Source organism: Salmo salar, chromosome ssa09 (assembly GCF_905237065.1).
Source record: "Salmo salar chromosome ssa09, Ssal_v3.1, whole genome shotgun sequence".
NCBI lineage: Eukaryota > Metazoa > Chordata > Actinopteri > Salmoniformes > Salmonidae > Salmo > Salmo salar.
In genome coordinates, this window is record NC_059450.1 from 92213585 (window position 1) to 92236313 (window position 22729).

The following is a 22729-nucleotide window of genomic DNA, read 5'->3' on the forward strand; positions in this document are numbered from 1 at the left end:
TTGTTTTTGTTCAGCCCAACAGCCCAAAGAAGAAGCCCCTCCCAGCAGTGCAGTACTTGGAGGGAGATCTGGTCTGGGCCAAGTTCAACCGCCGCCCCTGGTGGCCCTGTAGAGTTACCATAGATCCTCTGGAGGGGATACACACACACATGAAAGGTGGGAAGTTGTATTATTGGTGTTGGATCTAAATGTATCACAAGGTTGTCAGGGCATAAAGCATTGATTTAAAAGTGGGAAGGAAGGGAAGCTCTCCTCTGGGTTCTGTGGGGGAAAGAAGGGAAGCTCTCCTCTGGGTTCTGTGGGGGAAAGAAGGGAAGCTCTCCTCTGGGTTCTGTGGGGGAAAGAAGGGAAGCTCTCCTCTGGGTTCTGTGGGGGAAAGAAGGGAAGCTCTCCTCTGGGTTCTGTGGGGGAAAGAAGGGAAGCTCTCCTCTGGGTTCTGTGGGGGAAAGAAGGGAAGCTCTCCTCTGGGTTCTGTGGGGGAAAGAAGGGAAGCTCTCCTCTGGGTTCTGTGGGGAGATATAACAGCAAGAGAGAACCACCTTGATCTTGATCTTATGTTGTTGTTTTTCACTCCAAAGTTGACATAGTTTGTGGTATATAGCATGGGGGTCATCCTCAGATAGTTATCTATAAACTACTTCAACTCAATGTATCAGCTCTCAGCCTGACAGCTTACTTCATCTTTGTGTAATAGCCAGCAGTTAGAATCTTATGAGCCCCGTTCTTTTGATCTAGTTAATGTCATAATTTACCATTCATAATATTTATATCAATGTTGAAACAAGTTGTCTTTGTGTTTTCTGTTGTTCCAGTCCCCAGTCGTCGTCCTTGTCGTATGTATTACGTGGAGACTCTGGGAGAGATGGCAGACCATGCCTGGGTACCTGGGAAAGTTACCTACCCCTTCACAGGAGGAGAGCAGTTTACAGACCTGCCTGTGCTGAGACGGAGAGGGAAACAGAGGGAAAAGGACTACAAATACACAGTAACTAACTACAGACAATTGTCAACTTCTGTTGCTTTTAATTTAGATCGCATTGTGTGTTGCTGTTAATAGTGATGTTTCAAGTCCCAAATTGCTTTTGTTGTTATAAAGGTGCAGAATAGTTTCATTGCATGTCTCACAAAACATATCTGGAAGATTTTACTCTAATGCTGTCTATTCCACAAACTCCGTATAATTTAGAAATAACTGTCTTTGACAGTTGGCCGCTTTTCTCTTGATGGCTATCATCTCTCCCCTGTAGATACCCAAGCGTCTGTTTGAGTCGTGGAAAGTCGGTGTGCTGGAAGCTGAGTTTCTCCTACCTGACCTGCTGAAGAATACTGCTGTCTCTTCTTCCATGCCCTCTAACAGTGAAGAGCGGGTGTCCTTTCCACTGCCTGATGAAAAACCATCCGAGGCACCCTCTTGTTCCTCCTCTATGCTCACTGCACCCCCCTCCTTCAGCCCTCCCCCCAACAGAAACGAACATCCCCCTGCTGCCAACCTGACCGTAGCGAACGACAGTAGCAGCAAAAATAAACCCTGCCAGAAGAAGAAGAAGAAGAGGAAGGGTTTAGCGGAGATCTTTGGTCATATAGCTGGAAGTCCCACAGAGTCACTAAGCATCCTAGACCTGGCCAACCAATTGCCTGCTGCCTCAGCTGATCCACTGAAAGAAGAAGATCCCAAGGACTCTCCATACGCAGACCTGGATTCTGTACCAACCATTGTGCGTCCCAAACGGTCTGAGAAACCTGCTATAGAAGACACAGAGAAACCATCTGAACCCTCAAAAGATGAGGCAGAGAAAGGGGGCAATAAGGAGCGGGCTACTCCTCCTGAAAAGGACAAAGACAGACATGTGGTCATGGTGGTTCCTAGGCATGTAGATCCCATCTCCCCATCCTCATCCCCAAACGTTTTAGTAAACAAATCCCTTTTCAATTACAGAACTACAAAAAACACAAATGTTTTACAGTCAAAACAGAAGTTGGGCAGCTCTTCTGAACTGACTAATAAAAATGCTCTTGATAAGCCCTCTCTGCATCTCCCTTCCAGCAGACGTCTGATGACCAGGGCCCTGAAAGCAGAGGAAGAGACAGATCTCAAAGAGGCTCTGCTGGCCTCAAGCCAAAACTTGACAAACGATAGGCTTAATGTGCATTCTTATGATGAAGATGTGAGCGATATTGTTCAGATCAGAACAGAGTCGTCTACTAGCAGGGATTCTTCACCAGACAAAGCCAGATCCTCTGCTAGCTCTCCTAAAAAACAGGCCGGGTCTGATTGGAAGCACCTCCACAACGGCTCGTGGAAAAACTCTGAAGATGTGACTCCAGGGTCCAGTAAGCCTGTCATAACCCCTATTAAGGTCAAGGAAGAGAACATTGTCTCAGACATATCCTCCTGTTCTTCCCCCACCTCCTCTCTCTCTCCCATGGACACTTTCCAGGATATCAAGGAGCTGTCGTTCAAATCCCTAGTGAAGGAGGAGAGCGACTCTGGGGACTCTAACACTAATTTTAAACCTGAGCCTAATTACAAGTTCAGTACTTTCCTGATGCTCCTGAAGGACATGCATGATACCAGGGAGAAAGAGGGCAAGCCCCTGACCATGCCTCCCTCGCAAGCCCTCATCCAGGAAGAACCCATGGTCATAGCCACCGCCCAACCACCAGACGACCCCCTTAACGCTGCTGCTGGCGGGGACTGGACACCAACGGGGACCAAAATCCAAAACGGCCAGCATGCGAGCTCGCCAACACCCAAGAGCACACCTGCCAAACCCAAGTCCAAAACTAAACCCATCATGAAAAACGACACATACAAACTTGAAGGGAAAACGGTGCTGGCTCAGATGGTGGCGAACGCGGTGGAGAAGCAGCAGCGGAGGAAGCAGAGGCCACCAGCCAAGCTCAGGGCCACCATCGGTGGTCTCTCTCCCGAGTTGGCCGACCTAGCCTGGGGGAGGGAGTTTGTCTCTGGGCACGCCGACCTGGCTGAGCCTGGCCTCAGCCCCCCTCCTCTTCCTTCTGTCCCCTCTGCTGCTGACTCCTCGTCCTACCTCGACAAGAGTCCGGGTACCAAAGTGGCCCCTAAGAAGCGCTGGCAGACGTTTGCGCAGCAGGGGCCAGTGAAGCCTGGGAAGGATCCAGGGGTCCTGGGTGGGGTGGCCTCACCGCAGGGGCTTGCGGAAGTGAATGGGGTCTACAGAGACTGCCAGGGAGGGACACCAGACCCCATTAGCTCCCCTGATCTTAACCTGGGGATGGAGAAGCAAGATGACACATCAGGTAAGGCTTGAATGGGGTTCAGTACCAGCAGTGTTTTATGTTAGCTTTTTATTTTATTTTTAGAGATTTAATTGATTGATCAATTATTTATTCCCACAGAACATTCTGAAAACAAACGGCTGAGGAAACCCAGCAAAAGACTGCTGGAATCCACAGAGGAGGAACAATACTTCTCCCCAAAGAAAAAAATAAAGAAACCTCTGGAATCTTCCAAAACCCCTCTGAGCCATTCTTCAGCCCCAGCCCTGCTAATGTACACATCTACACCCAGCCCTACCCCTGGCCCTACCTCTGGGGAGCCAGCCAGCCCCACCCCTGGCCCTACCTCTGGGGAGCCAGCCAGCCCTACCCCTGGCTCTACCTCTGGGGAGCCAGCCAGCCCCACCCCTGGCCCTACCTCTGGGGAGCCAGCCAGCCCCACCCCTGGCCCTACCTCTGGGGAGCCAGCCAGCCCCACCCCTGGCCCTACCTCTGGGGAGCCAGCCAGCCCCAACCCTGGCCCTACCTCTGGGAAGCTAGCCAGCCCCAACCCTGGCCCTACCTCTGGGGAGCCAGCCAGCCCAATCCCTGGCCCTACCTCTGGGGAGCCAGCCAGCCCAATCCCTGGCCCTACCTCTGGGAAGCCAGCCAGCCCTACCCCTGGCCCTACCTCTGGGAAGCCAGCCAGCCCCACCCCTGGCCCTACCTCTGGGGAGCCAGCGGAGAGTCTGTCTCAAGATGTCCTCCACCGTGTTATAGAATCATTATCCAAACAACCCCCAGCAGTGACCTCTTTCTCTACTGACTCATCATTTGATGGCACAAACCCTCCTCTGCCCTCTGGTAAGCAGACAGTCAAATGTTTTTTTCTCCAAAAACATCTCTCATACGGCAATGCTGTCTTATGTAATACAAGAGGCAGAAATATTATATTGGGGAAAGTAGCTCCGTTGGGGAAAGTAGTTCCATTGGGGAAAGTAGCTCTGTTGGGGGAAAGTAGCTCCGTTGGGGAAAGTAGTTATGATAATGAAAACAAATCCTCCTCATATTTTCAGATACAGTAGATTTTGGGTATTTAAATGTCTGGTCATTCCCCAGACCCAGTATCCCTGGAAAGGAAGAGGCCAAGGAAGCCGTCTCACAAGGTCCTGGAATGCACCACAGAAGAAGTGTCAGTCAGTCCTCCAAAGAAGGAGTTTAAGAACCAGAGTGTGCAGACAGAGATGAAAACAGAAGTCAGGGACACTCAGGTAAGGCGGAATGAACTAATCAACAGCCATATTTACAGATCTATACTGCTACAGTACCACTCTGAAACTGGTCTAATTACACTACCAGTCAAATGTTTGGACACACCTACTCATTCCAGGTTTTTATTTTATTTTTACTGTTCTCTACATTGTAGAATAATAGTGAATACATCAAAACTATGAAATGTATTTATTTTTATTTCACCAGGTAGGCAAGTTGAGAACAAGTTCTCATTTACAACTGCGACCTGGCCAAGATAAAGCAAAGCAGTGCGACAAAAACAACAACACAGAGTTACACATGGAGTGAAACAAACATACAGTCAATAATACAGTAGAAAAATAAGTCTATGTACGATGTGAGCAAATGAGGTGAGATAAGGGAGGTAAAGGCAATAAATAGGCCATGGTGGCGAAGTAAATACAATTAAAACACTGGAATGGTAGATTTGACAGTAGATGAGTGTGCAAAGTAGAAATACTGGGGTGCAAAGGAGCAAAATAAATAAGTAAATACAGTAGGGGAAGAGGTAGTTGTTTGGGCTATTTATAGATGGGCTATGTACAGATGCAGTGATCTGTGAGCTGCTCTGACAGCTGGTGCTTGAAGCTAGTGAGGGAGATAAGTGTTTCCAGTTTCAGAGGTTTTGTAGTTCGTTCCAGTCATTGGCAGCAGAGAACTGGAAGGAGAGGCGGCCAAAGGAGGAATTGGCTTTGGGGGTGACAAGTGAGATATACCTGCTGGAACGCCTGCTATGGGTGGGTGCAGCTATGGTGACCAGCGAGCAGAGATAAGGCGGGACTTAACCTAGCAGGGTCTTGTAGATGACCTGGAGCCAGTGGGTTTGGCGACGAGTATGAAGCGAGGGCCAGCCAATGAGAGCATACAGGTCGCAGTGGTGGGTAGTATTTGGGGCTTTGGTGACAAAACGGATGGCACTGTGATAGACTGCGTCCAATTTGTTGAGTAGGGTGTTGGAGGCTATTTTGTAAATGACATCGCCAAAGTCGAGGATCGGTAAGATGGTCAGTTTTACGAGGGTATGTTTGGCAGCATGAGTGAAGGATGCTTTGTTACGAAATAGGAAGCCAATTCTACATTTAACTTTGGTTTGGAGATATTTTATGTGAGTCTGGAAGGAGAGTTTACAGTCTAACCAGACACCTAGGTATTTGTAGTTGTCCACATATTCTAAGTCAGAACCGTCCAGAGTAGTGGTGCTGGACGGGCGGGCAGGTGCAGGCAGCGATCGGTTGAAGAGCATGCATTTAGTTTTACTTGTATTTAGGCGCAGTTGGAGGCCATGGAAGGAGAGCTGTATGGCATTGAAGCTCGTCTGGAGGGTTGTTAACGCAGTGTCCAAAGAAGGGCCAGAAGTATACAGAATGGTGTCGTCTGCGTAGAGGTGGATCAGACTCACCAGCAGCAAGAGCGACATCATTGATATATACAGAGAAGAGAGTCGGCCCAAGAATTGAACCCTGTGGCACCTCCATAGAGACTTCCAGAGGCCCGGACAACAGGCCCTCAGATTTGACGCACTGAACTCTGTCGGAGAAGTAGTTGGTGAAATAACATATATGGAATCATGTAGTAACCAAGAAAGTGTTAAACAAATCAAAATATATGTTATATTTGAGATTCTTCAAAGTAGCCACCCTTTGCCCTGATGACAGCTTTGCACACTCAGCATTATCTCAACCAGCTTTATGAGGTAGTCACCTGGAATGCATTTCAATTAACAGGTGTGCCTTGTTAAAAGTTAATTTGTGGAATTTCTTTCCTTCGAATTGCATTTGAGCCAATCTGTTGTGACAAGGTAAAGGTGGTATACAGAAGATAGCCCTATTTGGTAAAAGACCAAGTCCAGATTCTGTCAAGAACAGCTCAAATAAGCAAAGAGAAACGACAGTCCATCATTACTTTAAGACATGAAGGTCAGTCTATCCGGAAATTTCATGAACTTTGGCACTTCAAGTGCCATCACAAAAACCATCAAGCGCTATGATGAAACTGGCTGTCATGAGGACAGCTACAGGAAAGAAAGACCCAGAGTTACAGTGCCTTGCAAAAGTATTCTTCCCCCTTAGTGTTTTTCCTATTTTGTTGCATTACAACCTGTAATTTGAATGGATTTTTATTTGGATTGTATGTGATGGACATACTAGTCCAAATTGGCGAAGTGAAATGAAAAAAAGAACTTATTTTAAAAAAATCTAAAAAATAAAAAACAGACAAGTGGTGCTTGCATATTTATTCACCCCCTTTGCTATGAAGCCCCTAAATAAGATCTGGTGCAACAATTACCTAAAGAAGTCATATAATTAGTGAAATAAAGTCCACCTGTGTGCAGTCTAAGTGTCACATGATCTGTCACGTGATCTCAGAATATATACACCTGTTCTGAAAGGCCCCAGAGTCTACACCACCAAGAAAGGGGCACTATGAAGACCAAGGAGCTCACCAAACAGGACAGGGACAAAGTTGTGGAGAAGTACAGATCAGGGTTGGGTTATAAAAAAATGTCTGAAACTTTGAACATCCCACGGAGCACCATTAAATCCATTATTTAAAATGGAAAGAATATGGAACCACAACAAACCTGCCAAGAGAGGGCCGCCCACCAAAACTCATGGACCAGGCAAGGAGGGCATTAATCAGAGAGGCAACAGAGAGACCAAAGATAACCCTGAAGGAGCTGCAAAGCTCCACAGCGGAGATTGGAGTATTTGTCCATAGGACCACTTTAAGCCGTACACTCCACAGAGCTGGGCTTTACGGAAGAGATCATTGCTTAAAGACAAAAATAAGCAAACACGTTTGGTGTTCACCAAAAGGCATGTGGGAGACTCCCCAAACATATCGAAGAAGGTACTCTGGTCAGATGAGACTAAAATGTATCTTTTTGGCCATCAAGCAAAACGCTATACCTGGCGCAAACCCACCTCTCATCACCCCGAGAACACCATCCCCACAGTGAAGCATGGTGGTGGCAGCATCATGCTGTGGGGATGTTTTTCATTGGCAGGGACTGGGAAACTGGTCAGAATTGAAGGAATGATGGAGGGCGCTGAATACAAAGAAATTCTTGAGGGAAACCTGTTTGTCTTCCAGAGATTTGAGACTTGGACGGAGGTTCACCTTACAGCAGGACAATGACCCTAAGCATACTGCTAAAGCAACACTCGAGTGGTTTAAGGGGAAACATTTAAATGTCTTGGAATGGCCTAGTCAAAGCCCAGACCTCAATCCAATTGAAAATCTGTGGTATGACTTAAAGATTGCTGTACACCAGCGGAACTCATCCAATTTGATTAATGGGCAAAAATCCCTGTGGCTAGATGTGCCAAGCTTATAGAGACATACCCCATGAGACTTGCAGCTGTAATTGCTGCAAAAGGTGGCTCTACAAAGTATTGGATTTGGGGGGTGAATATTGATGCACGCTCAAGTTTTCAGTTTTTTTGTCTTAGTTCTTGTTTGTTTCACCAAAAAATATTTTGCATTTTTGAAGTGGTAGGCATGTTGTGTAAATCAAAATGATACAAACCCCCCAATAATATATTTTCATTCCAGGTTGTAAGGCAACAAAATAGGAAAAATGCAAAGGGGTGTGAATACTTTTGCAAGCCACTGTACCTCTGCTGCAGAGGATACGTTCATTAGAGTTAACTGCACCTCAGAAATTGCAGCCCAAATAAATACTTCACAGAGTTCAACAGACACATCTCAACATCAACTGTTCAGAGGAGACTGCGTGAGTCAGGCCTTCATGGTCAAATTGCTGCAACGAAACCACTACTAAAGGACACCAATAATAAGAAGAGACATGCTTGGGCCAAGAAACACAAGCAGTGGACATTAGACCGGTGGAAATCTGTCCTTTTGGTCTGATGAGTCCAAATTTGAGATTTTTGTTTCCAAACGCCGTGTCATTGTGAGACGCAGAGTAGGTGAACAAATGATCTCTACATGTGTGGTTCCCACCGTGAAGCATGGAGGAGGAGGTGTGATGTGTGGGGGTGCTTTGCTGGTGACACTGTCAGTGATTTATTTAGAATTCATGGCACACTTAACAAGCATGGCTACCACAGCATTCTGCAGCAATACGCCATCCCGTCTGGTTTGCGCTTAGTGGGACAATCATTTGTTTTTCAACAGGACAATGACCCAACACACCTCCAGGCTGTGTAAGGGCTTTTTGACCAAGAAGGATGGAGTGGGGTGCTGCATCAGATGACCTGGCCTTCACAATCACCCGACCTCAACCCAATTGACATGGTTTGGGATGAGTTGGACCGCATAGTGAAGGAAAAGCAGCCAACAAGTGCTCAGCATATGTGGGAACTCCTTCAAGACTGTTGGAAAAGCATTCCAGATGAAGCTGGTTGAAAGAATGCCAAGAGTGTGCAAAGCTGTCATTAAGGCAAAGGGTAGCTACTTTGAAGAATCTCAAATATAAAATATATTTTGATTTAACACCTTATTTGGTGACTACATGATTCCATATGTGGTATTTCATAGTTTTGATGTCTTCACTATTATTCTACAATGTAGAAAATAGTAAAAATAAAGAAAAACCCTTGAATGAGTAGGTGTGTCCAAACCTTTGACTGTTATTCTATGTCATTTCTATAACAGGCTAAGTCTGTGAAGGAAGAAGTGCCTGTATCCAGCTTGACAACTCCAGAGAGCATGGTTTCTCTGCAGGCATCCTCCTCCGCCTGGCCCTCTATCCCTACGGTGCTCCCCACCCCCAAGGAAGAGACCGAGAAGATCAGTCCTGGGGTGGGAGGAGAGAGCCACACCAACGGAGAGAGAACACCCAAACCTGAGGTCAGCATTAACACCTTTTTCAACCTGTGTGAAAAGATGACTGGTTTCATGCTATGATGTCAGCATTCACCTGAGGTATAATGTACCAGTGCTGTAAAACAGGGTGCTAAACCCCTACACCTTAACCAATATGTTGTGTAATAACACCTCTCCTCCAGGTGTTCTCTCCTGGTCTGAATGACAGTTTCTCCCTCCCTGGTGAAGGGTCCCTGTTCTCCAGCACTAAGAGGAACACAGGAGAGAAAGGAGGAGCTGCATCCATGAAGGAGAATGTCTGTCAGGTCGGTCAACCAACAACATGCCACAACCTTTCTATTTTGTAGAGGCAGGAACAGTAAAAATAGCTCTAAGTTTTATTTCCAGGCTTTCTCACATTAGTTCAGAAATAACTGTTCCCAATAGCCGAGGGATGAATGAGATTTGGGAGTATCGTAACGCAAGACTAAAATGTGTGTGTGTGTGTGTGTGTCTTGCAGGTGTGTGAGAGGACAGGTGAGCTGCTGCTGTGTGAGGGTCAGTGCTGTGGGGCGTTCCACCTGCAGTGTATCGGCCTATCAGAAGCCCCTAGAGGGAAGTTCATCTGTTGTGAATGCACTAAAGGTGAGTCTCTACCTATCCCTGTACACCTGTCTGTCCATTTACATTTGACTCATTTAGCAGACGCTCTTATCCAAAACAACCTACAGGAGCAATTAGGGTTTAGTGCCTTGCTCAAAGGCACATCGACAGATTTTTCACCTATTCGGCTCGGGGATTCGAACCAGCAACTTTTCGGTTATTGGTCTAATGCTCTTCACCGCTAGGCTACCTGGCACCATTTTAATCTTACAGGAGCCATGTAGACCTGGTGCAGCCTCACCTATACACATATTCACCTTGGCTTAACACTGTTACTGAGTTCTTACACCTGTACAGTGATACTGTCATGCTCATAGATGTTATCTCTGCATCTGACAGAGGTATTCTATTTCTATACCCACAATGTACAGTTGAAGTCGGAAGTTTACATACACTTAGGTTGGAGTCATTAAAACTCGTTTTTCAACCACTCCACAAATTTCTTGTTAACAAACTATAGTTTTTGCAAGTCGGTTAGGACATCTACTTTGTGGATGACACAAGTCATTTTTCCAACAATTGTTTACAGACAGATTATTTCACTTATAATTCACTGTATCACAATTCCAGGGGGTCAGAAGTAGAGGTTGACCGATTATTATTTTTCAACGCCGATACCGGTTATTGGAGGACCAAAAAAAGCCGATTCCGATTAATAGGCCATTTTTTTTATTTTTTATTTTTTTATTTGTAATAATGACAATTACAACAATACTGAATGAACACTTATTTTAACTTAATATAATACATCAATTTAGCCTCAAATAAATAATGAAACATGTTCAATTTGGTTTAAATAATGCAAAAACAAAGTGTTGGAGAAGAAAGTAAAAGTGCAATATGTGCCATGTTAGAAAGCTAACGTTTAAGTTCCTTGCTCAGAACATGAGACCATATGAAAGCTGGTGGTTCCTTTTAACATGAGTCTTCAATATTCCCAGGTAAGAAGTTTTAGCTTGTAGTTATTATAGGAATTATAGGACGATTTGTATTTCATATACCTTTGACTATTGGATGTTCTTATAGGCACTTAGTATTGCCAGTCTAACAGTATAGCTTCCGTCCCGCTCCTCGCTCTTACCTGGGCTCAAACCAGGAACACATCGACAACAGCCACCCTCGAAGCAGCGTTACACATGCAGAGCAAGGGGAAAAACTACTCCAAGTCTCAGAGCGAGTGACGTTTGAAACGCTATTAGCGCGCACCCACCTAACTAGCTAGCCATTTCACATCGGTTACACCAGCCTAATCTTGGGAGTTGACAGGCTTGAAGTCATAAACAGCGCAATGGTTGAAGCATTGCGAAGGGCTGCTGGAAAACGCACGAAAGTGCTGTTTGAATGAACGCTTACGAGCCTGCTGCTGCCTACCATTGCTCAGTCAGACTGCTCTATCAAATCATAGACTTAATTATAACATTATAACACACAGAAATACGAGCCTTAGGTCATTAATATGGTCGAATCCGGAAACTATCATCTCCGAAAACAAAACGTTTTTCCTGTCAGTGAAATACGGAACTGTTCCGTATTTTATCTAACTGGTGGCATCCCTAAGTCTAAATATTCCTGTTACATTGCACAACCTTCAATGTTATGTCATAAATACGTAAAATTCTGGCAAATTAGTTCGCAACGAGCCAGGCGGCCCAAACTGTTGCATATACCCTGACTCTGCGTGCAATGAACGCAAAATGACACAATTTCACCTGGTTAATATTGCCTGCTAACCTGGATTTCTTTTAGCTAAATATATAGTTCTGTGTATTGATTTTAAGAAAGGCATTGATGTTTATGGTTAGGTACAGTCGTGCAACGATTGTGCTTTTTTCGCAAATGCGCTTTTGTTAAATCATCCCCCGTTTGGCGAAGTCGGCTGTCCTTTGTGAGGAAGAAATAGTCTTCACAGTTCGCAACGAGCCAGGCGGCCCAAACTGCTGCATATACCCTGACTCTGTTTGCAAGAGAAGTGACACATTTTCCCTAGTTAAAAGAAATTCATGTTAGCAGGCAATATTAACTAAATATGCAGGTTTAAAATATATACTTGTGTATTGATTTTAAGAAAGGCATTGATGTTTATGGTTGGAGCAACATGTACCTAAGCGATTATATGCAACGCAGGACAGGCTAGATAACTACACATGGTTGATGATATTACTAGTTTAACTACTGATTATGATTGATTGATTGATTGTTTTTTATAAGATAAGTTTAATGCTAGCTAGCAACTTACCTTGGATTCTTACTGCATTTGCGTAACAGGCAAGCTCCTCGTGGAGTGCAATGTAAAGCAGGGTGGTTAGAGCGTTGGACTAGTTAACCGTAAGGTTGCAAGATTGAATCCCCGAGCTGACAAGGTAAAAATCTGTCGTTCTGCCCCTGAACAAGGCAGTTAACCCACCGTTCCTAGGTCGTCATTGAAAATAATAATGTTTTCTTAACTGACTTGCCTAGTTAAATAAAGGTGTAAAAAAAAAAAATAATAATAAAAAATCCAAAAATACCGATTTCCTATTTTTATGAAAACTTGAAATCGGCCCTAATTAATCGGCCATTCCGATTAATCGGTCAACCTCTAGTCGGAAGTTTACATACACTAAGTTGACTGTGCCTAAACAGCTTGAACATTTCCTGAAAATTCTGTCATGGCTTTAGAAGCTTATGATAGGCTAATTGACATAATTTCTGTCAATTGGAGGTGTACCTGTGGATGTATTTCAAGGCCTACCTTCAAACTCATGCTTGACATCATGGGAAAATCAAAAGAAATCAGCCAAGACCCCAGAAAAAAACTTGTAGACCTCCACAAGTCTGGTTCATCCTTGGGAGGAATTTCCAAACGCCTGAAGGTACCACGTTCATCTGTTCAAACAATAGTACGCAAGTATAAACACCATGGGACCACGCAGCCGTCATACCGCTCAGGAAGGAGATGTGTTCTGTCTCCTAGAGATGAACGTACTTTGGTGCGAAAAGTGCAAATCAATCCCAGAACAACAGCAAAGGACCTTGTGAAGATGCTAGAGGAAACGGGTACAAAAGTATGTATATCCACAGTAAAACGAGTCCTATATTGACATAACCTGAAAGGCTGCTCAGCAAGGAAGAAGCCACTGCTCCAAAACCGCCATTTAAATGTCAGACTACGGTTTGCAACTGCACATGGGACCAAGATCGTACTTTTTGGAGAAATGTCCTCTGGTCTGATGAAACAAAAATAGAACTGTTTGGCCATAATGACCATTGTTATGTTTGGAGGAAAAAGGGGGAGGCTTGCAAGCCGAAGAACACCATCCCAATCGTGAAGCACGGGGGTGGCAGCATCATGTTGTGGGGGTGCTTTGCTGCAGGAGGGACTGGTGCACTTCACAAAATAGATGGCATCATGAGGCAGGAAAAGTATGTGCATATATTGAAGCAACATCTCAAGACATCAGTCAGGAAGTTAAAGCTTGGTCACAAATGAGTCTTCCAAATGGACAATGACCCCAAGCATACTTCCAAAGTTGTGGCAAAATGGCATAAGGACAACAAAGTCAAGGTATTGGAGTGGCCATCACAAAGCTCTGACCTCAGTCCTATAGAACATTTTTGGGCAGAACTGAAAAAGCGTGTGCGAGCAAGGAGGCCTACAAACCTGACTCAGTTACACCAGCTCTGTCAAGAGGAATGGGCCAAAATTCACCCAACTTACTGTGGGAAGCTTGTGGAAGGCTACACGACACGTTTTACCCAAGTTAAACAATTCAACGGCAATGCTACCAAATACTAATTGAGTGTATGTAAACTTTTGACCCACTGGGAATGTGATGAAAGAAATAAAAGCTGAAAGAAATCATTCTCTCTACTATTATTCTGACATTTCACATTCTTAAAATAAAGTGGTGATCCTAACTGACCTAAGACAGGGAATTCTTACTAGGATTAAATGTCAGGAATTGTGAATAACTGAGTTTAAATGTATTTGGCTAAGGTGTATGTAAGCTGCTTTGGTGTATCACAAAGCTAAGAGTGTATAATTTCCATTGCAGGTGTCCACACATGCTTTGTGTGTAAGAAGTCTGGCGACGGTGTGAAGAGGTGCATGGTGCCTGTATGTGGGAAGTTCTACCATAACGAGTGTATCCTGAAACACACACCCACCCAGCCCCAGAATAAAGGGGTTCGTTGCTCCCTCCACGTCTGTCTGTCCTGCCACATCACCAACCCCCTCAACCCCTGCAGTTCCAAAAGTAGGTTCCAGTTCCACTCTGCTTTGATAGAACCAGGGGTAAAGTAGAATTCATTTCCTGGAGGTGTCCCTAGTGGAGCCCTGGACTGAGGCAGAGCCTGAGCAGGAGCCCCTGCTGTTCCCATCCAAGGCCCAGACCCTGGCCCTGGGGGAGCAGGCTCCAGCCGCCCCAGAGACACTGACCGCTACCAGGGGAGAGGCGGAGGGAGGGGTCGGTGTGGCTCCCAAACGCAAGACCTTGCCAGTGCTGCTCCGTCATGTGATCAATCATTTCGCTCGCTCTCTAGCTCCCTACCAAATTCTCCAATGCTTTCTCTGTGTAATACTACAAGAGGGACTTGACTCTGCCTCTAACACTGTGAATGATGGGGGGTGGTAAGATGGTGTGTTATTACTGAAGTGCCTTGTGGATCTCCTTCCCTAAGAGTATAGTTACCTATCCAGAAGAACCATATGTGCATGCTTGCACCAACATTTGTGCACTATTAACTCGATAGGATCTCTGTGGGCATAGTCGTAAAGATATGTCATTTAACTTTAAAATGTATTACCCTTTTATTGTGGCATAAACACAACCAGTCATGATGTTTTCATCTGATTGTCAAACAATCACTTCAAAGGTATCCTTTACTAGGCTATCCCCACACGTTTATACACTCGCAACATTCAGTGTTTCCAGTCTCCAAACTGCCGTGAGTGGAAATAGACATCGGTTACTCAAAACATTTGGCGATTGTCATTCGGCCGTAATTTATGTGTGTACTGCTGTCCGCGCCTCTCTGTGTCGGCCACTCATTTCTTGCCTTGGCAAAATGTGAGTGTTCTCGTCGAACCACATGGCATTTTGGAGCGTAGGCTATACCACCCGTTTTCTAGTCCATTTGCTCGTTTTTTATGCCTCTGGCATGAGGTAATGATCACATGTGGTGTAATAGCCTACAGTTTTCTTGACATTTTGTTTGATTATTGTGATTGGCTCATGTTTTACTGGTACGGTGTACCCACTGTTTATTTTCCCGGGACACAACACCGTACCACCTTTCTTTCACCCCTGGATACAACACCGTACCACCTTTCTTTCACCCCTGGACACAACACCGTACCGTCTTACTTTCACCACTGGACACAACACCGGACCGTACCACCTTTCTTTCACCCCTGGTCACAACACCGGACCGTACCACCTTGCTTTCACCCCTGGACACAACACTGGACCGTACCGCCTTACTTTCACCCCTGGACACAACACTGGACCGTACCGTCTTACTTTCACCCCTGGTCACAATAGAAATAGACCTAGGCTATAGGTTTAGAATTGGATGTGACACGGTTAAATTTGTGTAGTTTAAAAAAAAAAAATTATGGGATGGAAAACCGATCGCTACAGTAGAATTGAAACGTATCAAGTGGGCTGAAAATCTTTCTGCAGATTGTCTGTTTGTCTTGGATGGGATCCTAGATTCGAATAAAATGTTATTTGTCACATGCGCCGAATACAATAGGTGTAGACCTTACCGGGAAATGCTTACTTACAAGCCCTTAGCCAACAATGCAGTTCAATAAATAGAGTTAAGGAAATATTAACTCAATAAATTAAAGTGGGAAAAGAATATATACGTATAAAAAAAGTAACACAAGAAAATACCAAACAATAACGAGGCTATATACAGGGGGTACCAGTACCGTGTCAATGTGCAGGGGTACAGGTTAGTCAAAGTAATTTGAAAAGTTCCATTGGGGGAAAGTAGTTATCATAATGAAAACAAATCCTCCTCATATTTTCAGATATAGTAGATTTTGGGTATTTAAATGTCTGGTCATTCCCCAGACCCAGTATCCATGGAAAGGAAGAGGCCAAGGAAGCCATCTCACAAGGTCCTGGAATGCACCACAGAAGAAGTGTCAGTCAGTCCTCCAAAGAAGGAGTTTAAGAACCAGAGTGTGCAGACAGAGATGAAAACAGAAGTCAGGGACACTCAGGTAAGGCGGAATGAACTAATCAACAGCCATATTTACAGATCTATACTGCTACAGTACCACTCTGAAACTGGTCTAATTACACTACCAGTCAAATGTTTGGACACACCTACTCATTCCAGGGGTTTTCTTTATTTTTACTATACTCTACATTGTAGAATAATAGTGAACGCATCAAAACTATGAAATAACATAGTAACCAAAACGGTGTTAAACAAATCTAAATATATTTTATATTTGAAGTTCTTCAAAGTAGCGACACTTTACCTTGATGACAGCTTTTCACACTCTTGGTATTCTCTGAACCAGCTTCATGAGGTAGTGCATTTCAGTTAACAGGTGTGTCTTGTTAATTTGTGGAATTTCTTTCCTTAATGCGTTTGAGCCAATCAGTTGTGTTGTGACAAGGTAGGGGGTATACAGAAGATAGCCCTATTTGGTAAAAGACCAAGTCCATATTCTGTCAAGAACAGCTCGAATAAGCAAAGAGAAATGACAGTCCATTACTTTAAGACATGAAGGTCAGTCAATCTGGAAAATGTCATGAACTTTGGCACTTCAAGTGCAGTCACAAAAACCATCGAGCGCTATGATGAAACTGGCTCTCATGAGGACCGCCACAGGAAAGAAAGACCCAGAGTTACCTCTGCTGCAGAGGATAAGTTAATTCGAGTTAACTGCACCCCAGAAATTGCAGCCCAAACAAATTCTTCACAGAGTTCAAGTAACAGACACATCTCAACATCAACTGTTCAGAGGAGACTGCATGAATCCGGACTTCATGGTCAAATTGCTGCAAGAAACCACGACTAGAGGACACCAATAAGAAGAAGAGACTTGCTTCGGCCAAGAAACACGAGCAATGGACATTTGACCGGTGGAAATCAGTCCTTTGGTCTGATGAGTCCAAATTTGAGATTTTTGGTTTCAACCGCCGTGTCTTTGTGAGACGCAGAGTAGGTGAACGGATGATCTCCGCATGTGTGGTTCCCACCGTGAAGCATGGAGGAGGATGTGTGATGTGTGGGGGTGCTTTGCTTGTGACACTGTCGGTGATTTATTTAGAATTCATGGCACACTTAACCAGCATGGCTACCACAGCATTCTGCAGCGATACACCATCCCATCTGGTTTGCGCTTAGTCCCACTATCATTTGTTTTTCAACAGGACAGTGACCCAACACACCTCCAGGCTGTGTAAGGGCTATATGACCATGAAGGAGAGTGATGGAGTGCTGCATCAGATGACCTGGCCTCCACAATCCCACGACCTCAACCCAATTGAGATGGTTTGGGATGAGTTGGACCGCAGAGTGGAAAAGCAGCCAAAAAGTGCTCAGCATATGTGGGAACTCCTTCAAGACTGTTGGAAAAGCATTCCAGATGAAGCTGGTTGAAAGAATGCCAAGAGTGTGCAAAGCTGTCATCAAGGCAAAGGGTGGCTACTTTGAAGAATCTAAATATATTTTAATTTAACACCTTATTTGGTGACTACATGATTCCATATGTGTTATTTCATAGTTTTGATGTCTTCACTATTATTCTACAATGTAGAAAATAGTAAAAATAAAGAAAAACCCTTGAATGAGTAGGTGTGTCCAAACCTTTGACTGTTATTCTATGTCATTTCTATAACAGGCTAAGTCTATGAAGGAAGAAGTGCCTGTATCCAGCTTGACAACTCCAGAGAGCATGGTTTCTCTGCAGGCATCCTCCTCCGCCTGGCCCTCTAGCCCTACGGTGCTCCCCACCCCCAAGGAAGAGACCGAGAAGATCAGTCCTGGGGTGGGAGGAGAGAGCCACACCAACGGAGAGAGAACACCCAAACCTGAGGTCAGCATTAACACCTTTTTCAACCTGTGTGAAAAGATGACTGGTTTCATGCTATGATGTCAGCATTCACCTGAGGTATAATGTACCAGTGCTGTAAAACAGGGTGCTAAACCCCTACACCTTAACCAATATGTTGTGTAATAACACCTCTCCTCCAGGTGTTCTCTCCTGGTCTGAATGACAGTTTCTCCCTCCCTGGTGAAGGGTCCCTGTTCTCCAGCACTAAGAGGAACACAGGAGAGAAAGGAGGAGCTGCATCCATGAAGGAGAATGTCTGTCAGGTCGGTCAACCAACAACATGCCACAACCTTTCTATTTTGTAGAGGCAGGAACAGTAAAAATAGCTCTAAGTTTTATTTCCAGGCTTTCTCACATTAGTTCAGAAATAACTGTTCCCAATAGCCGAGGGATGAATAAGATTTGGGAGTATCGTAACGCAAGACTAAAATGTGTGTGTGTGTGTGTGTGTGTGTGTGTGTGTGTGTGTGTCTTGCAGGTGTGTGAGAGGACAGGTGAGCTGCTGCTGTGTGAGGGTCAGTGCTGTGGGGCGTTCCACCTGCAGTGTATCGGCCTATCAGAAGCCCCTAGAGGGAAGTTCATCTGTTGTGAATGCACTAAAGGTGAGTCTCTACCTATCCCTGTACACCTGTCTGTCCATTTACATTTGACTCATTTAGCAGACGCTCTTATCCAAAACAACCTACAGGAGCAATTAGGGTTTAGTGCCTTGCTCAAAGGCACATCGACAGATTTTTCACCTATTCGGCTCGGGGATTCGAACCAGCAACTTTTCGGTTATTGGTCTAATGCTCTTCACCGCTAGGCTACCTGGCACCATTTTAATCTTACAGGAGCCATGTAGACCTGGTGCAGCCTCACCTATACACATATACACCTTGGCTTAACACTGTTACTGAGTTCTTACACCTGTACAGTGATACTGTCATGCTCATAGATGTTATCTCTGCATCTGACAGAGGTATTCTGTTTCTATACCCACAATGTATGTAAGCTGCTTTGGTGTATCACAAAGCTAAGAGTGTATAATTTCCATTGCAGGTGTCCACACATGCTTTGTGTGTAAGAAGTCTGGCGACGGTGTGAAGAGGTGCATGGTGCCTGTATGTGGGAAGTTCTACCATAACGAGTGTATCCTGAAACACACACCCACCCAGCCCCAGAATAAAGGGGTTCGCTGCTCCCTCCACGTCTGTCTGTCCTGCCACATCACCAACCCCCTCAACCCCTGCAGTTCCAAAAGTAGGTTCCAGTTCCACTCTGCTTTGATAGAACCAGGGGTAAAGTAGAATTCATTTCTACCCGGTACGAGACCTCCTATATGTGCATGCTTGCACCAACATTTGTGCACTATTAACTCAATAGGATCTCTGTGGGCGTAGTCGTAAAGATATGTAATTTAACTTTTAAAATGTATTACCCTTTTATTGTGGCATAAACACAACCAGTCATGATGTTTTCATCTGATTGTCAAACAATCACTTCAAAGGTCTCCTTTATTAGGCTATCCCCACACGTTTATCCACTTGCAACATTCAGTGTTTCCAGTCTCCAAACTGCCGTGAGAGGAAATAGACATCTGTTACTGAAAACATTTGGCGATTGTCATTCGGACGGAATTTATGTGTGTACTGCTGTCCGCGCCTCTCTGTGTCAGCCACTCATTTCTTGCCTTGGCAAAATGTCAGTGTTCTTGTCGAACCACATGGCATTTTGGAGCGTAGGCTATACCACCCGTTTTCTAGTCCATTTGCTCGTTTTTTTATGCCTCTGACATGAGGTAATGATCACATGTGGTGTAATAGCCTACAGTTTTCTTGACATTTTGTTTGATTATTGTGATTGGCTCATGTTTTACTGGTACGGTGTACCCACTGTTTATTTTCCCGGGACACAACACCGTACCGTCTTACTTTCACCCCTGGACACAACAAAACATGATAAACAAATGTCAGGCTTCCCCACCCAAACCCAGAGGCCTTGAAGCCCCATCCTGCTGTTCAGAGACTGGCATTTTTTACAAGAAATCTGCCTCCAGAAATTAAAGTTTCTCCCAAGTGGGTGTGACACCTACTGAAGGTGATCATTGGTAAAGATTGCCACTCCCCCACCTTTGGAAGATCTGTCTTGCCGAAAAAGGTTATAACCAGAAAGGTTACCATCAGTATTCAAAACACTCTTCCTTAACCACGTCTCAGTAATGACCAACACATCTGGATTGGAGCTGTGAACCCACACTTTCAATTGATCCATTTTAGGTAATAAGCTTCTAGTGTTAACGTGCAGAAAACCCAGGCTATTATGAGAGCAGAAATCAGTGAAGCAGATATCAGAGCACAAGTCAGAACTGGAGATAGCAACAGTAGATGGGCCAGGGTGTACATTCACATTTCCAGATATCATCAGTAGTAATACAATCAGGGCACGGCAGAGGACAGGGAGAGCTCTGCAGTGTTGATTTTTTATGACATCTGAATATGCATCAGATGGCAACAAGATCATATTGTAAAGCAATTTCATCCAGTAACATGAATACAAAGCCAGCGAGAGGTGGTTAGAATAGGATGGGAGGCCAAAAGTCTGTAACCAATAGAGAGTCAGAGTCCCAAGTGTGGGATCAAACATGGCTGAGCTCTTTTCTTGCTGCACTGCTGCTTGGATTCCACCTGGTGATCTGCTCACAGTCTGCCCTGGTTGTCTCCCCCTGTCTGGTACAGGTACCCCAGCACTCCCCCAACACACTCTCTCTCCCGAGCTTTCGCTCGCCTCCAGACACAGGCACTGTTGGGGCGAGTGACTCTGAACTTACAATGGCTAGCCCCAAGTCGTTATATATTTAATTTTTTTCTTGTGCGTTTTGCTATTTTGTTATTTCCCTCATGACTCCTGCATACTTTGACTACGAACTTTCTTTACCAACCGTGGGACAGACTGCTTGATCCCACACTTGGGACTCTGACTCTCTATTGGTTACAGACTTTTGGCCTCCCATCCTATTCTAACCACCTCTCGCTGGCTTTGTATTCATGTTACCGGATGAAATTGCTTTACAATATGATCTTGTTGCCATCTGATGCATATTCAGATGTCATAAATCAACACTGCAGAGCTCTCCCTGTCCTCTGCCGTGCCCTGATTGTATTACTACTGATGATATCTGGAAATGTGAATGTACACCCTGGCCCATCTACTGTTGCTAGCCCCAGTTCTGACTTGTGCTCTGATATCTGCTTCACTGATTTCTGCTCTCATAATAGCCTGGGTTTTCTGCACGTTAACACTAGAAGCTTATTACCTAAAATGGATCAATTGAAAGTGTGGGTTCACAGCTCCAATCCAGATGTGTTGGTCATTACTGAGACGTGGTTAAGGAAGAGTGTTTTGAATACTGATGTTAACCTTTCTGGTTATAACCTTTTTCGGCAAGACAGATCTTCCAAAGGTGGGGGAGTGGCAATCTTTACCAATGATCACCTTCAGTGCTTTGTTTTCTCCACCAAGTCTGTCCCCAAACAATTTGATTTGCTGGTTTTAAGTATTAAACTTTCAAATAGCTCTTTGTTGACTGTTTCTGGGTGTTATTGTCCTCTATCAGCACCGGCCTGTGCCCTACCTGCCCTATGCTCTCACCTGGCCCCTTACACTAAGTCTGAATTTTTCCTACTTGGTTACCTAAACTGGGACATGCTTAAACCACCTGACCAAGTCCTAAAGCAATGGGACTCCCTAAACCTTTCTCAGATTATTACCAATCCCACAAGGTATGACTCCAAACCCCCAGAAAAGGCTACTCTTCTTGATGTTATCCACACAAATAATCCTGATAGCTATCAGTCTGGTGTTTTCTGTAATGACCTTAGTGATCATGGTTTTACAGCCTGTGTTCGTAATGGCTGCTTATTGAAACGACCTGTCCGGATTTGACATAGACGCTTGGTAAAAACTTTAATGAGCAAGCCTTCCTTCATGACCTGGCATCTGTAAAATGGTATAGAATCAGCTTGATCCCCTCTGTCGAAGACGCTTGGACCTTCTTTATTGATATTTTCAGTGGTAATGTTAACAAACACGCCCCCATAAAGAAAATGAGAATTAAAAACAGGTTCAGCCCCTGGTTCGACCGTGACCTTGCAGAGATACTCCACCTCAAGAATTGCATTTGGCAAAAGGCTCGGCACATGCATACTCAGGCTGACTGGCTCTCGTTCAGGCAAATGAGAAATAAGTGCACTCAGGCTACCCAGAAGGCCAACGTGTGTTACTTTAAGGAGCAGTTCTCTCTCTGTGAGTCTAATCCCAAGAAGTTCTGGAAAACGGTTAAAGACCTGGAGAATAAACCCTCCTCACAGCTGCCCATGTCCCTTAAAGTTGATGATGTGGTTATTGCTGACAAGAAGCACATGGCTGAGCTCTTTAATCACCACTTTGAAGTCAGGATTCCTATTTGACTCAGCCATGTCTCCTCGCCCATCCAACATTTCCTCATCTCCCACTCCGACTATCCCCGATGCTTCTCCCTCTTTTTCCCCTGCCCTTTCTCCCTGCAGGCGGTCACTGAGTCCGAGGTGCTAAAGGAGCTCCTCAAACTTGACCCCAAAAAAACATCTGGGTCAGATGGTTTAGACCCTTTCTTCCTTAAAACCTCTCTCTCCTTTCTGGGGAAGTTCCCATTGCTTAGAAGGCAGCTGTGGTTCGTCTTTTATT

General features: G+C 44.8%; 1 protein-coding gene across 3 annotated transcripts in view; it reads left to right on the forward strand.

The window, feature by feature from the left end:
• The window catches only part of LOC106612244 (histone-lysine N-methyltransferase, H3 lysine-36 specific), a 45259-nt gene that overhangs the window by 3339 nt on the left and 19191 nt on the right, over positions 1 to 22729 (forward strand). For all 3 annotated transcript variants that reach the window (XM_045724219.1, XM_045724218.1, XM_045724220.1), the window contains exons 3-16: positions 15 to 156; positions 813 to 985; positions 1248 to 3279; positions 3379 to 4101; positions 4357 to 4508; positions 9151 to 9345; positions 9504 to 9626; positions 9822 to 9945; positions 13998 to 14198; positions 16026 to 16177; positions 17813 to 18007; positions 18166 to 18288; positions 18504 to 18627; positions 19067 to 19267. In XM_045724219.1, coding sequence (XP_045580175.1) covers positions 15 to 156; positions 813 to 985; positions 1248 to 3279; positions 3379 to 4101; positions 4357 to 4508; positions 9151 to 9345; positions 9504 to 9626; positions 9822 to 9945; positions 13998 to 14198; positions 16026 to 16177; positions 17813 to 18007; positions 18166 to 18288; positions 18504 to 18627; positions 19067 to 19267 — 4660 coding nt within the window. The remainder of the gene's footprint in view (positions 1 to 14; positions 157 to 812; positions 986 to 1247; positions 3280 to 3378; positions 4102 to 4356; positions 4509 to 9150; positions 9346 to 9503; positions 9627 to 9821; positions 9946 to 13997; positions 14199 to 16025; positions 16178 to 17812; positions 18008 to 18165; positions 18289 to 18503; positions 18628 to 19066; positions 19268 to 22729) is intronic.